At 42.5% G+C, this 18,067-nt stretch overlaps 1 protein-coding gene across 3 annotated transcripts in view; it reads right to left on the reverse strand.

The window, feature by feature from the left end:
* Positions 1-18,067, reverse strand: part of rnf32 (ring finger protein 32) — a 59,288-nt gene that overhangs the window by 27,935 nt on the left and 13,286 nt on the right. For all 3 annotated transcript variants that reach the window (XM_072574974.1, XM_072574973.1, XM_072574975.1), the window contains 4 exons: positions 11,546-11,688; positions 10,335-10,367; positions 10,009-10,133; positions 427-535 (listed from right to left, as the gene is read on the reverse strand). In XM_072574974.1, the coding sequence (XP_072431075.1) occupies positions 427-535; positions 10,009-10,133; positions 10,335-10,367; positions 11,546-11,688 (410 nt within the window). The remainder of the gene's footprint in view (positions 1-426; positions 536-10,008; positions 10,134-10,334; positions 10,368-11,545; positions 11,689-18,067) is intronic.

Below are 18,067 nucleotides of genomic sequence, written 5' to 3' on the forward strand. Positions count from 1 at the left end.
AGTGATAAGCAACACATGCTAGCCCAGTCAGTGACATCCATATCAAAACCACAAATTGCCAGAAAAGCTCAGCATCTGTGGAGAGAAATCAGTTAGTGGTTCTTTAGAGCTAGTATTGTGCTTAGTGACATCCACATGTGGAATAATAAAACACAAAAACAGTTCAGTAATTCCACTTTCCCTGGAAGCTTCTCAACCAGTGGGATTATTGTGTAATCATAGCTACTTTTTACCAGTGAAGTAAGTGAAGGCTTCCCAAATATCTTAACAGCCATTAAGCTTCTACCCGGTCAACCTTGACTTAGCTTTGAATTCAAAACTCTCATGTGGCAGCTGGTAATTCCTGAACCTGTTCTCTTCGACAGGCACAATTCACAGCTTATTTACAAGAGCACTTTTGGAGAAAACCACAAGTGATCACCATACCTTGTCTTCATAGAACCTCCTTCGCAGTTTCTTGTCCTTTGGAGGCACAGTACGTCTCAGCTCCTTGTACCATTTACGTACAATATATCCTCGCCATTGAGCTTGAATTCTAAGATTAAAGTGTAAATCTGTTAAATCAACATAAACTCAGTTCTCAAGCATGAAGGAATCATCACATAAATGTTTCATTTTTCATCAGGGTCTGGAAACCGAGAAGTCACTGTGTCAAAGTTCCAATTATTCCTTTTAAGTATATTCAGGTTAGTTTCATTGGCTACTATTATATATTGCTTCAGTAAAGTTTGAGAAAAAAAGCATTGGGAAAATAGGGCCACATATTCTACAGAATTAGTAACAGCAAAACTGGAAATGAAATTTATAGGTTAAAAGGTAAAGCATGTTCTGATGAAGAGTTCCACTCCACATGGTTAAAAGTCACAACACCAGGTTATAGTCCAACAAATTTATTTGGAAGAACTAGCTTTCAGAGCGCTGCTCTTTCATCAGGTGGTTCTCAGCTATTCTCAGCTCATCCCCCTACACTATCCCAAAATCATCCATGTGCTTATCTAAGGATTGTTTATATCTCCCTAATGTGGCTGAGTTAACTACATTGGCAGGTAGGGCATTCCACGCCCTTACCACTCTCTGTGTAAAGAACCTGCCTCTGACATCTGTCTTAAAATCTATCACCCCTCAATTTGTAGTTATGCCCCCTCGTACAAGCTGACATCATCATCCGAGGAAAAAGGCTTTCACTATCTAATCCTCTGATCATCTTGTATGTCTTTATCAAATCCCCTCTTAGCCTTCTTCTTTCCAATGAGAACAGACCCAAGTCTCTCAGCCTTTCCTCATAAGTCCTTCCCTCCAGACGAGGCAACATCCTGGTAAATCTCCTCTGTACCTTTTCCAATGCTTCCACATTCTTCCCAAAATATGGAGACCAGAACTGTCCACAATATTCCAAGTGTGGCTGCACCAGCGTTTTGTACAGTTGCAGCATATTACGGCTCTGGGACTCAATCCCACTATGAATGAAACCTAACACACTGTATGCCTTCGTAACAGCACTATCCACCTGGGTGGCAACTTTCAGGGATCTATGTACATGGATTCCAAGATCCCTCTGCACATCCACACTACCAAGAATCTTTCCATTGACCCAGTACTCTGCCTTCCTGTTATTCTTCCCAAAGTGCATTACCTCACATTTAGCTGCATTGAACTCCATTTGCCACCTCTCAGCCCAATTCTGCAGTTTATCCAAGCCCCCCCTGCAATCTGTAATATTCTTCCAAACTGTCCACTACTCCACCAACTTTAGTGCTTTCTGCAAATTTACTAATCCATCCACCTATGCCTGTACCTAAGTCATTTATAAAAATGACAAACAGCAGTGGTCCCAAAACAGATCCTTGTGGCACACCACTAGTAACTGGACTCCAGGCTGAATATTTTCTATCAACCACCACTCACTGCCTTCTTTCAGAAAGCCAGTTTCTAATGCAAACTGCTAAATCGCCCTCAATTCCATGCCTCTGCATTTTCTCCAATATCCTACCATGTGGAACCTTATCAAAGGCTTTACTGAAGGTGTCCATGTATACCACGTCAACTGCCCTACCCTCATCTACATGCTTGGTCACCTTCTCAAAAAACACAATGAGGTTTGTTAGACACAACCTGCCCTTGATGAAACCATGGTGACTATCTGAAATCAAATTGTTGCTTGATAGATGATTATAAATCTTATCTCTTAGAATCCTTTCCAAAACCTTTCCTACAACAGAAGTAAGGCTCACTGGTCTATAATTATCTGAGTCACCTCTACTGCCCTTCTTGAACAAGGGCACATTTTCAATCCTCCAGTCCTCTGGTACTAAACCTGTAGACAATGACAACTCAAATATCAAAGCCAAAGGCTCTGCTATCTCCTCCCTGGCTTCCCAGAGAATCGTTGGATAAATCCCATCCAGTCCAGGGGACCTGTCTACTTTCACTCCTTCTAGAATTGATAACACCTGTTAGTAACTAACCTCAATCCTTTCTAGTCTAATGTCTCTTACCTCATTCTCCTTCTCTACAGTATTCTCCTTCCAGTATTAATGACTTAGCTAAATTAGTCAATAAACCAAACATAATGTGATGGCTCAATCAAAGGAGAGGATGTTGAGGAATCTAACTGAAATTGGTGGAAGAAGATCTGTTGGCACTCTTGGATCTGATAGAAGGAGGGCTTTTTTTGTATAAATAATACAGCACAGTACAGGCCCTTCAGCCCTCAATGTTGTGTCGGCCTTTTATCCTACTTTAAAATCAGCCTAGCCTATGTACCCTTCATTGTACTATCTTTCATGTGCCTCTTCAAGAGTTACTTAAATGTCCCTAATGTATCTGACTCTACTATCACTACTAGCAATACATTCCACACACTCACCACTCTCTGTGTAAAGAATCTGCCTCTGACATCTCCCCTAAACCTTCCTCCAATTACCTTAAAATTATGTGAGAGACACTTACAGCATGGGAAAAAGTCTTTGGCTATCCACTCTATCAATGCCTCTCAACAACTTGTACACCTCTATCAAATCACCTCTAATCCTTCTTTGTTCCAATCAGAAAAGCCCTAGCTCCCTCAATCTTTCTTCCGAAGACACGTCCTCCAGTCCAGGCAGCATCCTGGTAAATCTCCTCTGCACCCTCTCTAAAGCTTCCACATCTTTCCTATAATGAACATAGAACATTACAGCACAGTACAGGCCCCCCAGCACAGAAATATGAAACCGATCTGAAGCCCATCTAATCCACGTATTCCATTATCATCCATATGTATTTATCCAATGACCATTTAAATGCCCTTAATGTTGCTGAGTATACTACTGTTGCAGGCAGGATATTCCATGCCCTTACTATTCTCTTATGACATCTCTGTCTTATATTTATCACCCCTCAATTTAAAGCTATGTCACCTCGTGCTAGCCATCACCATCCAAGGAAAAAGGCTCTCAATCTCCACCCTATCTAATCCTTTGATCATCTTGTATGTCTCTGTTAAGTCACCTCTTAATCTTCTTCTAGCGAAAACAGTTTCAAGTCCCTCAGCCTTTCCTCATAAGACCTTCGCTCCGTACCAGGCAACATCCTGGTAACTCTCCTCTGCACCCTTTCCATGTCCTTCCTATAATGTGGCAACGAGAATTATATGCAATACTCCAAGTGCAGCCACACTAGAGTTTTGTACAGCTACAACATGACCTCATGACTCCAAAACTCAATCCTCTACCAATAAAAGGTAATACACTGTATGCCTTCTTAACAGCCCTTTCAACCTGGGTGACAACTTTCAGGGATCTATGTACATGGACACCAAGGTCTCTCTCTCTCATCCACACTACCAAGAATCTTACCATTAGCCCAGTACTCTGCATTCCTGTTGCTCCTTCCAAAGTGAAGCATCTCACACTTTTCCACATTAAACTCCATTTTCCACCTCTCAGCCCAGCTCTGCAGCTTATCTATTTCCCCCTGTAACCTGCAACATCCTTCTGCACTGCCCACAACTCCACCGACTTTAATGTCATCCACAAATTTACTAACCCATCCTTCTATGTCCCCATCCAGGTCATTTATAAAAATGACAAACAGCAATGGCGCCAAAACAGATCTTTGCGGTACACCACTAGTAACTGAACTCCAGGATGAACATTTCCTATCAACCACCACCCTTTGTCTTCTTTCAGCTAGCCAATTTCTGATCCAAACCGATAAATCACCCTCAATCCTACGCCTCCATATTTTCTGCAATAGCCTTTCATGGGGAACCTTATCAAATGCTTTCCTGAAATCCAAATAAAGCATATCAACTACTTTACCCTCATCCACCTGTTTGGTCCCCTTCTCAAAGACCTCAATAAGGTTTGTGAAGCACAACCTACCCTTCACAAAACCACATTGAGTATTCCTAATCAAATTATCCCTTCCAAATGATTATAAATTCACTCTTCTCATCCTTTCCAACACTTTACCCATAACCGGCATAAGGCTCACTATAATTACCAGGGTTGTCTCTACTCTCCTTCTTGTACAAGGGGACAACATTTGCTAACCTCCAGTCTTCTGGCACTATTCCTGTGGACAATGATGACAAAGATCGAAGCCAAAGGCTTTGCAATCTCCTCCCTAATTTCCCAGAGAATCCGGCCCAGTGGACTTTTCTATTTTCATACTTCCCAGAATTGCTAACACCTCCTTTCTTATGAACCTCAATCCCATCTAGTCTAGTCGCCTATATCTCAGTATTCTCCTTGACAACATTGTCTTTTTCTGTGTGAATACTGACAAAAAAAATATTGATTTTGCATCTCCCCTACGTTTTCGGACTCCACGCACAACTTCCCACTACTGTCCTTGACAGGCCCTAATCTTACTCTTGCAATCTTACATTGCAAACAAACCCAGTATTACTGTGATGTACAGTCTGGGAATCATGTCTCTGAATAAAAGCCGAAAGAACTGCAGATGCTGTAAATCAGAAACAAAAACAGAAGGGTCACTCGACCCAAAACTTTAACTCTGATTTCTCTCCACAGATTCTGCCAGACCCGCTGAGCTTTACCAGCAATTTCTGTTTTTGTTTCTGTCTCCGAGTCTCTTCTTCCCATTCATTTTCCTATATGACCATTTATAGAATATAATTTATATTATAATATGAAGCAAAAGTAGAAGTAGCAATAGAAACATTTTTATTTCTAGAAGGAACTAATGAGCCATTGATAACAATGAGCCATTGACATATAACTCTACTAGTTAAAACTCTAACTCATTTATGAGCCTGTCCTTCTACCTAGACATGCAGACAGATAGATACTGACAAAAACAAATAAAATGGGTGGAAGGAAAGATTGGAAGAGCAGCTTGGTGGTCCCTGGCCATTGTGTTTGCTGAGCAGTTTTTATGATGATCTGAATAGGTTTCTCGCTCTTCCTTCTCCAGATACTTTTACTTGTTTGCAGGAGGCACACGGTGACTGGTTCACATGTATAAAAGTCTCTGACTTATTAAACATCACAGGTTACAACAGCTGATGAGGGAAATAAACTGGCTATCTTCAGGCTCGAAATGCTGTTAACTGCTTGGCAAAAACAGCTCTTTCCCCTCCAAAGGTCCGACAGCATTTGACCCAAATATTTATATTCACAAGGTGTTCAGCTACCTGGGAGTCAATCACATCATTGTTGGCAGGCTGGAGACCTTTGTCATTGTTAACTGGTTACCATTTCACAGACATATTACAGCCACTGTTGCTGGTTAAATCTCCATTCATAGATAAATTCCAATGGCCTCAGCTCATCTTTAACTAGGCTTTCCCCACTTCTTGAAACAACAGCTGGGTAAGCAACTTCTACACTGAGATTCAGGTAACAAGCTTTTAAAAAAAGTGCAGCTAGTTCTTCACCCATTTCAGTCAACAATCAAAAATATAGCAAAATAAAACTATAAGGTCTCTACCAGAAGCTTTAGGATTATTGTAGTTCCCCCAGAACTCTGCAATCTTTTAGAGCACAATTCTTTCCATCCCAATCACATGTGCTGATTGTTGTAAAAGAAAACTTTGTGGCACAGTGGTTAGCACTGCCGCCTCTCAGTGCCAGGGACCTGTACGCAATTTCAGCCTTAGGTGACTGTCTGTGTGGAGTTTGCAAGTTTGTCCCATGTCTGTGTGGGATTTCTCTGGGTGCACCAGTTTCCTCTGAAAGTCCAAAGACATGCAGGTTAGGTGGATTGGCCATGCTGGAATTGTCTGTAGTGTTCAGGTGTGTCTAGGCTGGATGTATTAGCCCATGGGAAATGTGAGGTTATGAGATGTGATAGGAGTCTGAGTCTGGTTGAGATGCTCTTCCAGGGTTGGTGTAAACTCAATGTGCCAAATGGCCTCCTTCTGTACTATAGTGGTTCTATGATTCTGCAGAGATGTGTGGCAAGTTGTAAAATATTGAATCAGTTATCCCCTTACATTCATGATTTTTTGTAATTTATTCATCCACAGCAAGTGGGTGTCACTTGCTAGGCCAGCATTTATTGGCTGAACGGCAGTTAAGAGTCAACCACATTGCTGTGGGTCTGGAGTCTCATGTAGGCCAGATCAGGTAAGCATGGTAGATTTCCTAAAGGGAATTAGCGAACCAGATGGATTTTTCTCCCTGACAATTGCCAGTGGCCATGTAGTCATCCTTAGACTACTAATTTTCCAGATTTCTTTTGGATTCAAATGCCATCATGTGCCATGGCAGGATTTGAACCTGGGTGCTACAGGATATTATCTGATCCCTGAAATTATAATTCACTGCGATTAGCTGTGGGAGTCAGTGGGTTATAGTCTAGCAACAATACCACGAGGCAATCACGTCCCCCAGTAAATGAACGCAAACTAAGTTTTTTTTGTTGTTGTTGTACTTTTTTTTAAAAAATTAATTTCATATTGATCTGTCTAGGGAATGAGTGACCATAACATGCTTGAGAATGAACACGGATATAATTTCCCAACTCCAGGTAGGCACAGCTCCTGTCTTTTCCAGAATACTGGTCGTTGCATGTGATGGGAAACAGGGCAACTGGGTGCAATTAATGTAAGAGAGTCAGTCTCCTGGCAGCACAAAACCTACTCTGATTAAGTTATGGAAGAGGGTTTCTGTTCACAGGAAATGGAATGTCACATGGGTCCATTAATTGACAACCATTATCCCTAAGGAGAAAGTGAGGACTGCAGATGCTGGAGATCAGAATCAGGAATGTGGCACTGGAAAAGTGCAGCAGGCCAGGCAGCTACCGAGGAGCAGGAGAATCGATGTTTCGGGCAAGAGTCCTTCATCAGGAATAAGGCTTGTGAGCTGAGGGTGCTGAGAGATAAATGGGAGGGGGTGGGGCTGCAGTGAAGGTAGCTGAGAGTGCTGTAGGTAGTTGGAGGTGGGGCTAATGGTAATAGGTCAGAGAGGAGGGTGAGAATGAAGATGGGACAGGTAGGACAGATCATGAGGGTGGTGCTGAGTTGGAAGATTGGAATTGGGATAAGGTGGGGGGGAGGGGAAGTGAGAAAACTAGTGAAGTCCACATTGATGCCGTGTGGTTGGAGGTTCCCAAGGTGCAAGATGAGGCGTTCTTCCTCCAGGCTTTGGGTAGTTAGGGTGTGACAATGGAGGAGGCCCAGGACCTGCATGTCCTTCGTGAAATGGGTGGGAGAGTTGAAGTGTTCGGCTGCGGGACGGTGGGGTTGGTTGGTGCGGGTGTCCCGGAGGTGTTCTCTAAAGTAGTCCGCAAGCAGGCGTCCTGTCTCCCCAACGTAGGGGAGACCGCATCTGGAGCAACAGAGACAGTAAGTGACATTGGTGGAAGGTAAAGCTCTGATGAATGTGGAAGGCTTCTTTGGGACCTTGGATGGAGGTGAGGGGGGAGGTGTGGGCACAGGTTTTGCAATTCTTGCTATGGCAGGGGAAGGTGCCAGGAGGGGAGGGTGCGGGGGTCGTGGACCTGATAAGGGAGTCATGGAGGGAATGGTCTTTATGAAAAGCAGATGGGGTGGAAAGGCAAATATATCTCTGGTGGTGGGATCCATTTATAGGTAGAGGATGATGCGATGTATATGGAGATTGGTGGGGTGGAAAGTGAGGACTGGGGGGGTTCTGTCCTTGTTGTGGTTGGAGGGGTGTGGTTTGAGGGCAGAAGTTCGGGAAGTGGATGAGATGCACTGGAAGGCATCATCGACTACGTGGGAGGGAAAATTGCAGTCTTTGAAGAAGGAGACCATCTGGTGTGCCACCACAGAACACAAAGTTTAAGATTTGAAAAATGTAATAACTATACTCTTGGAATAAGAGCTACTAATGATGCTCCTGTTAAGAAAGCTAAATTTGTCTATGAACCATACAGAATCATACATCAGAACTCTTAACTGTAAGGTATAGAGACAGGCCACGTGGTCTATCTAGTCTGCAGCAGCAGTCTTGGGGAGAAATCTAGTTATAGAACAAAGAACAGTACAGCACAGGAACAGACCCTTTGGCCCTCCAAGCGTATGCTGATCCAGATCCTCTGTCTAAATCCGCTGTCTATTTTCTAAGGATCTGTATCCCCTTGCTCCCTGCCCATTCACCTATCTGTCGAGATGCATCTTAAATGACACTTTCATTCCCACTCCTACCATCTCAGCTGGCAACTCATTCCAGGCACCCATCACCCTCTGCATAAAGAACTTTCCACGTAGATCTCCCCTAAACGTTTCTCCTCTCACTTTGAACTCGTAACCCCTGGTCATTGAGTCCTCAACTCTGGGAAAAAGTTTCTTGCTGTCTACCTTGACTACACCTCTAATGATTTTCTAGGCCTTAATCAGGTCCCCCCTCAACCTCTGTCTTTCCAATGAAAATAATCCTAATCCAGTTAACCTCCCTTCATGGCTAACACCTTCCATACCAGGCAACATCCTATTGAACCTCCTCTCCACCCTCTCCAAAACTTCCACATCCTTTTGGTAATGTGGTGACCAGAACTGTATGCAGTATTCCAAATGTGGCTGAACCAAAGTCTTATACAATCGTAACGTGACCTGCCAACTCTTGTATTCAATACCTGTCCGATGAAGGAAAGCATGCCATCGGCCTTCTTGACGACTCTACTGACCTGCATTGCCACCTTCAGGGAACAATGGACCTGAACACAGATCTCTCTGTACATCAATTTTCCCCAGGACTTTTCCATTTACTGTATAGTTCACTCTGGAATTGCATCTTCCAAAATGCATCACTTGCACTTGAGGATGATGCATATAGAATCATGGAATTCTACAAGATGGAAAGAGGCCCTTCAGCCTATTGAGTCCCTATCAGTCATCAAACATCCATCCATGCTAATATTGTTTTCCAGCATTTAGCTCATAAGTCATCACACTCAGAAAGCTAACTCCAAATCTATGCCACCACTCTGTCCACCAGACAGAGCTAAATCATAGTCACATGTTGAATAAAGAAAGTATTCCTTATGTCATCTCTTGTTCTTTCGCCAGGGGAAGGAGAGAGTTGTTCTGGTTGGATAGGCTTCACTGGAATGATGCTAGGACCAGTGTCCTGGCAAATCCTGCGGCAGCATGGTGGTGCAGTGGTTAGCACTGCTGCCTCACAGTACCAGGGACCAGGGTTCAATTCCCACCTTGTGCAACTGTCTGTGTGGAGCTTGCACATTCTCCTTGTGTCTGCGTGGGTTTGCTCTGGTTTCCTCCCACAGTCCAAAGATGTGCAGGTTAGGTGAATTGGCCATGCTAAATTGCCCATAGTGTTAGGTACATTAGTCAGGAGTAAATGTAGGGAATGGGTTTGGGTGGGTAGCTCTTCAGAGGGTCGGTGTTGGGCCAAAGGGCCTATTTCCACACTGTAGGGAATCTAATCAAAAATACCTTATACTGCTGGTTTGATTTTACACATCTCTACCTTGATCTATGTATCACTGTTCTTTCTTTAACTTATTAAGAATAAAAATAAACAATATTTTTCTATAAGATCTCAATGTATACTGTTATTATCAAGTGCATACCTTGTAGCACATTTTATCTTGTACAGTCGAGCTCCATCATGAATTACCCTGGTCTGGTATTGCTCCTTCCTACACATGGGGCAACTCTTTCTCCCAGAGAACTTTTCAAAGGCTTGCATACAAATCTTCAGAACAAAGGTACAAACAAATAGGGTCAATAAATGCTTGTACACTGTCAATCAAATTTAAAAGCTCTATCTTAACACTGAAACATCTAAATGGTTGTTCAAGATCATGTAATATTTCCCAAGTTAGGCAGAGTATCAAGAAGAAATATTTTTAAAAACTGGAAATTCTAATGATTTCTCTGTATGTTTTTTACTTACCCTATGAAAAACATGAGAGCAAGAGAGCAGCACCTGTTTCATAGAACAATTAAAAAAAAACTGAGTGTTAGCATATACAATAGTTTCTTATATCATGCCATGTTTATGCTAATCAGCTCGCTGACCCTGTGTAAGTAAAAGAAACTAAGGGTTAATGCCAGAATCTGATAAACTGGACAGATGTTCAAATGTGCATGAAAGAGGAGGCATACTATATTTGGAGGGAGCCCTTGGTGTACTCTAATTCCTACTTCTCCACACAACATTTAAATCTTAACTCTCCACTGTGCTCAATGCCTTACCTCCCCCACCTCCTCCCAGCCATACTCTGTCATTTTTGCCCAATCTCTCAGTGCTTACCCTGACAAGCCCTTTCAGAATCTGGTCTGTTTGAATGAGAGGGCCTCTCATCCTTCTGAACACATAGGCTGACTTTACTGAGCCTCCCTTCACAGGAAATCCCTCTCATCCCAGGGACCACTTTTATGATTCTTCACTGTGATACTTCCAAATACATCCAACCCGAGAAATAAAAATCAAAATTGATCTTTAAAAAAATTCAAAACCTCCAAAAATTCAAAACGTCTTAACGTATGCCATTGTAAATTTTCCTTATTTTAGTACTGAGCTCTCCTTTGTAATAAAGCCCAACATGTCATTTGCTTTCCTAATTACTTGCTGTACTTCCACTTTCTGCAATTCTTGTATCTTCACGTTCAAGTTTCATATCTTCGCAAAACATTGTGCTCTGCTTATGACAAATTTGAATAACTTCCCCACATTATAATTCAGCTTCTATTTTGTTGCCCATTCACTGAACATGCCTACATCTCATTGCAGCACTCCTGTGTTTCATACTCTGGCTGCGAGGCCTAGTTTGTAACTGTCATCCATCCCACAGTTTTTGTTGGATTAGCAGAATGTTCCTGATCAATGTAGCACCTAACTTATCAAGGTTTCTAACCTCGAGTATAAAGAATTATAGTTTCACCATAATAACATATTTTTTGGGAGAAGAGGTGAGGGGATATGGTGTAGAATGTGCTTAGCATGTACAGTACAACTATTTTAACTGGTTGGTACTATGCACTCATATCACAATTACTGTTTTCAAACAGAATACAATAAATTTACTTAGTTTAATTGTAAGTCAGAGGAGAGCCCCTCCAGTGAAGTGAAAAGTATTTGATGCTGTTTTTCAAAGCACCTACCTGTTCCTGCATACCAAATTCTTCTCTGCATATAGCACAGGGCTGTGCTGAATCTCCCTGTTGTACTGATCGCTTTTTCACCAGCTGCCATTCATTATCTGTTAACAGTGCTTTAGGTGCATCAATGAGACCCAATTTCTGTGCTTAAGAGGATGAATAAATAAAGTAAGATATAAGCCTTGGATTTTCTAGCTGATAAAACGGAAACCATTCAAACTGAATCGGGGCCATTTTTGAGATTTGACAATAACATGCTCATTTTAATTATATTTGAAACTTTCAAAACGTCTCAATGATAATTTGCATAGATCATGGTATCTAAGCCAACTTTTGAAAACTCAAAAAATCATTCTAAAAACAATGGTCGAATTTGACAGTGAGTGTAAAATGTGTACTGCCAGGGCTGGTGTAAGTGGCTGCCATTTTGAAATGTGAAATGAACAACACCACTAATTCAAATTAACTCAATGTATCATATTTTATTCAGTTAATTTATTTTAAAGGATAGTTTAAAACCCAACCACAGCATTGAAGAAACTATCAAATTCAGTCTTTTCATCATCCACCAAAATTAGTCCATCAAGTTTATCTTGAATCACTTTGGTTACAGCTTGATTGCAAGGATCTCACTCTGGATCAGATGCAGTGCATTGCATTTCAGTTTCATAACCATCCTTTCACAATAGTTCCTCTTCCTCTCCATCCATTGAATTGGATATTCCACATTTTTGAATGAAGTGCAACTTTGAGTCTAAGTTGAGCTGCTGACTTTGCACCACATCAGAAAGGGGTACATTTTTCTGGAAACTTTGTTCCAGGAGTTGAGAGTGTGGTGCTGGAAAAGCACACTAGGTCAGGCAGCATCCAAGGAGCAGGAGAATCAATGTTTCAGGATATTCCTGATGAAGGACTTATGCCTGAAATGTCGATTCTCCTGCTCCTCAGATGATGCCTGACCTGCTGTGCTTTTCCAGCACCACACTCTTGACTCTAATCTCCAGCATCTGCAGTCCTCACTTTCTCCACTTTGTTCCAGGAGGCAGTTATTACATTAGGCAATTCAAATTAAGTCTGTGATCAAGGATAGGAAGGTGTGATTGTGGGTGGAGCAGGTATGGGGATCCAGGGAACCCTCAAGAGGCCTCAGCACCTGGCATTGTCCAAGTTATGAGGAGTGTGCATGAGAATGAGAACTGTGCACGAACTGACCAAGGCACTGTGCCACAGGAAGCCATTCATGTGGGAGAGGAAATAGGAAAATCGCAGTGGAATTAAAGGGAAAGTCAATGTTCTATACAGCCATGAAGGGCTGTACTGAAAGCTGTGCTGCCTGCCTGGGGCCAGGGTTAAGAATATCTCCTTAGGGCTAGAGAACGGTTTGTGAAGGAGGGAAGGGATCCAGTCGTTATCATCCAGGTTGGGTCCTAACAACACTGATGGGGGATGGATTTCAGTTCATGGGGCACTGGGACCAGTACAGGGGAAGAAGAGAGTTGTTCTAGTTGGATAGGCTTCACTGGAATGATGCTAGGACCAGTGTCCTGGCAAATCCTGGGGCAGCACAGTGGCTCAGTGGTTAGCACTGCTGCCCTCACAGCGCCAGGGACCAGGGTTCAATTCCCACCTTGGGCAACTGTGTGGAGTTTGCACGTTCTCCCCGAGTCTGCATGGGTTTCCTCCGGGTGCTCTGGTTTCCTCCCACAGTCACAAAGATGTGCGGGTTACGTGAATTGGCCATGTTAAATTGCTGTAGTGTTAGGTGCAATAGTCAGGGTAAATGTAGGGGAATGGGTCTGGGTGGGTTACTTTTTGGAGGGTCGGTGTGGACTTGTTGGGCCAAAGGGCCTGTTTCCACACTGTAGGTAATCTAATCTAAAAAATCAATTGATTAGGACTGTAGAGAGGGCTTTCAACTAATTAGAGAAGCACGAGATACGGGAGAAGGAAAATGTAGCCTTAAACCAAAACAATATGGTGACATTGCAAGGCAACTATTTTGATGGCTCCCAAAATGGGACAGGAAAGGATGGAGTGTAAATATAAGAAAACAGCTTCAAATAGGGTCAAAAATGGGAAAAATCATAAAAAGGCAAAATTCATGTTTCTTTACTTAAAGACATGTCGTACTCAGAACGAAATAAGCGAATGAATGGCACAAATAAAGTTTAATGGGTATGTTCTTATAGAGATAGGGAGATCAAAGTTGGGACCTTAATATTCTGGGATATGTGACTTTTCGAGAAGACAGTCACGAATGGAAGGGAGCTTTGTTAGTACAAGATGGAGTAAGTGTGATAGTAAGAAATTATCTTGGATGGGAATGCATAGGCTATATATGAATGGAGTTAAGAAATAACAAAGGAAGAAGACACTGCTGGGTGTGATCTGTAGTCCCATTAACATTAGTTGTTCTGTGGATAATGATGATAATGATAATGATGAGATAATGATGGTGTGTAAAAATGGCAGTAACCATGGGGGAACTTTAATCCACATTGGGAAAATCAAAGTGGCAAAGTTAGCTACAAGGAAGAATTCATAAGGTGCATCCAGGACAATTTCCTGCAACTACATGTTGTGGCTCCATCATAATCTCTGCAGAACTTTGGTTAGGTCACAGCTGGAATACTGTGTGCAATTCTGGTCACTACACTACATGAAGGATGTACTATAACTGCACTGTAGGAGGTGCAGAGGATGCTGACTGGGATGGAGCAGTTTTCTATGAACAGAGGCTGGATAAACTTGGGTTGTTTTCTACAGAGTAGAGAAGGCAAGAGGTGTATAAGATTTTGAAGGGCATGGACAGGATGGATAAAAAACAGCTGTTTCCCTTAGTTGAAGGGTCTAATAATAAGGGGACATAATTTTAAGGTGAAAGGCAGGAGATTTAATGGGGATTTGAGACAAATGCTTTTCACCAGGAGGGTGGGTGGTATCTGGAAAACACTAGGAGGGTAGTTAAGGCTGAAAACCTCACAACCTTAAAAGTACTTGGTCAAACACTTGAAATTTCATAACATTCAAGGGTACGGGCCAAATGCTGGATAATGGGTCTAGTGTATATTTAGAGTAGCTTTTGGGCAGTACAGACTGTGATTCTGTGAGCCCTTACTCTGACATGACACACTTTGGTCATGGAGTCTCCCAGAGGGAAAACAATATCTCCATTACTACTCCATTAGGCCCTTTATGATCATGTAATTCTTCTAATTTACACCATGAATGATAAAGGCCAGTACTTGTACACCTTCTTCCTTATTTTCACCTCTCCTGCCATCTTTAAGGATCTGTGGACAAGACCCTCAAGATCTCTCTGTTCCTCTGAGTTTACTAGTGTCCTGCCATTCCTTGAGTACTGCCTTTTCTTGTTACTTGTTCTAAAGTGCATAACCCCACATTTGTCAGGGTTAAATTCCATCTGCCATGACCTGTTCATCTTACATCCTCCTGTAACCTAAGACCTTCTTACTCACACTCGACCACCTAGTCAATCCTTGTTTCTTCAGAAAAATTACTTATCATCCCTCATTTCCTTCTATGTTGTTTATACATATGAACAATAAAGGACTCAGCACTGATCTCTGTTGTCTGCAACTGGACAGTGGCCCTCAGTCACACAAACAGTCCTCTCCCATCATCCTCTTCCTTCTACCACTAAGCCAATTTTGGATCCAACTTGCCAGGTTACCCTGGATCCATGTGCTTTATCCTTCTTTGTCTGTTTCCCATGTAGTACCTTGGCAAAGGTTTTGCTGAAATCTATATAATTGATATCAATTACACTGCCCAAATCTACACACCTGATCGCCTCCTTGAAAAATTCAATTCTGACAAAGCCACACTGACTATCCCTGATCAAACCTTGCCTTCTAAGTGGAAATTAATTCTCTTCTTCAGAATTTCCTCCTCTGGTTTCGCTACCACTGACATGGAACTCACTGGTCTATAACTCTATCATTTATCTTTACCTCCCTTCTTGAAAAGTGGAACCATATTAGCAGCCCTCCAGTCCACCAAGACATCCTGTTTGGCTAGAAAGGAAGTTAAAGCTTGTGTGAGAACCCCTGTAATTTCTTCCCTCATCTCCCAGAGCAGCCTGGGATATGACCTATCTGGACCTGGGGGTTGGTCCACTTTCAAGGCTGCCAAAACCTCTAATACCTCCTCGCTCCCTATGACAAACTCCTCAAGGATCTCACAGTTTGTCTTCCTGAAGTCTTTCCCAGGGAATGGTATTATTGCTGGACTGTTAATCCAGAGACCCATGTAATGTTCTGGGGACTGGGATTCAAATCTTGCCATGGCAGATGGTGGAATTTGGATTCAACAAAAATCTGGGTTTAGAGTCTAAATTTGACCATACGTCCACTGTCAATTGTTGAAAAAAACCATCTGGTTCACTAACAGCTATTAGGGAAGGAAATGGCCACCCTTCTCTGGTTTGGCCTACACGTGACTCCAGATCCACAGTATTGTGATTGCCGAGTAACTGCCATCTGGGCAATTAGGGATGGCCAATATATTCTGGCTTAGCCAGCGATGCCCTCATCTTGTAAATGAATAAAAAAATATAATTCTGTACCTATAACCTCCTTCTCCAAAGTGAAGGCAGATGCAAAGTATTTGTTTAACATCCCACCCACAGTTTGTCCCCTTGGTCCTTAATGGGCCCTACTCTTTTCCTGGTTATCCTCATCCCCTTGATATACTTATTTGGGATACTCCTTAATCTCATCTGCCATTGATTTACCATGCTTCTCTTTGCTCTCCTAACTGCATGCTTAAGTTCCCCCTGCACTTTCTATTCTCCATTAGGGCTCTTTTGATTTATTTCCTTTATATCTGTTAAGTACCTCTGTTTTCCTCGTCATTTATATAAATGATTTGGATGTAGGCCGAAGAGGTATAGTTAGTAAGTTTGCAGATTACACCAGTGAAGAAGGTTACCTCAGACTACAACGATGGTCACATGAGCCAATGGGCTGAGGAGTGGCAGATGGAGTTTAATTTAGGTAAATGTGAGGTGCTGCCTTTTAGGAAAGCAAGTCTTAGCAGGATTTATATACTTAATGGTAAGCTCCTAGGATGTGTTGCTGAACAAACAGACCTTGAAGTGCAGGTTCATAGTTCCTTGCAAGTAGAGTCACAGGTAATTAGGATAGTGAAGAAGGTGTTTGGTATGCTTTCCTTCATTAGTCGGGGTATTGAGTGCAGGAGTTGAGAGGTCATGTTGTGGCTGTACAGGATATTGGTTAGGCCACTTTTGGAATATTGCGTGCAATTTTGGTCTCCTTCCTATCGGAAGGATGTTGCGAAACTCGAAAGGGTTCAGAAAAGACTTACATGGATTTTAGGTGAAAGTGAGGACTGCAGATGCTGGAGTTCAGAGTCAAGAGTGTGGTACTGGAAAAGCACAGCAGGTTAGGCAGCATCTGTGGAACAGGAAAATCGACATTTTGGGCAAAAGCCCTTCATTAGGATGAAGGGCTTTTACACGAAATGTCAATTTTCCTGTTCCACAGATGCTGTCTGATCTGCTGTGCTTTCCCAGCACCATACTCTTTACAACGATGTTGCCAGGGTTGGAGGATTTGAGCTATAGGGTCGGGCTGTTTTCCCTGGAGCATTGGAGGCTGAGGGGTGATCTTATAGAGGTTTATTACATCATGAGGTGTAGGGATGGAGTAAATAGACAAGGTCTTTTCCCTGATGTGGGGGAGTCCAGAACGAGAGGGCATAAGTTTAGGGTGAGAGGGGAAAGATATAAAAGTGACCTAAGGGGCAACTTTTTCACGCAGAGGGTGGTGCATGTGTGGAATAGGCTACCAGAGGAAGTGATGGAGGCTAGTACAATTGCAACATTTAAAAGATATCAGGATGGGTATATGATTAGGAAGGTTTTGGAGGGATATGGGCCGGGTGCTGGCGGGTGGGAGTAGATTGGGTTGGGATATCTGGTTGGCATGAATGAGTTGGACTGAAGGGTGTGTTTCCATGCTGTAGATCTCTATGACTCTATGACTCTATCTAGTCCTGAATATTCCGAAATATCCAGGGTTCTCTGGGCTTGTTGCTGCGACATTTCATCTTAAAGGAAACATGGTGGGCCTGTACTCTTGCCAATTCCATTTTGCTCCCCCCTCGTCCCTCCAATGTTCTATTATGGATTCAGCCAGAAGTAACTGTTCCCAATCTACTTTGGCCAGATTCTGCCCTATTTTAATAAAATCTGCCTTCCCCCAATCCAAAATCCTTTTCTGCAGACTCGCTTTTTCCCTGTCTAATAACAAACTTAAGACACATGGTGTTGTGGTCAATATCAGCAAAATGGTCTCTCAATGCCACCTCAAACACCTATCTAGCTTTGTTCCCCAGAATTAGGTCCTGCACTACACTGTCCTTGTTGGACCTTCGACATATTCATTTAAAAAGATCTCCTGAAAACAATCCAAGAAATCTACCCCTCCAAACTCCACTCTCCAGCCGACCTAAAGGTGCGTTGGGACATGGCAAAGACCA

This window comes from Chiloscyllium punctatum, chromosome 8 (assembly GCF_047496795.1).
Source record: "Chiloscyllium punctatum isolate Juve2018m chromosome 8, sChiPun1.3, whole genome shotgun sequence".
Classification (NCBI taxonomy): domain Eukaryota; kingdom Metazoa; phylum Chordata; class Chondrichthyes; order Orectolobiformes; family Hemiscylliidae; genus Chiloscyllium; species Chiloscyllium punctatum.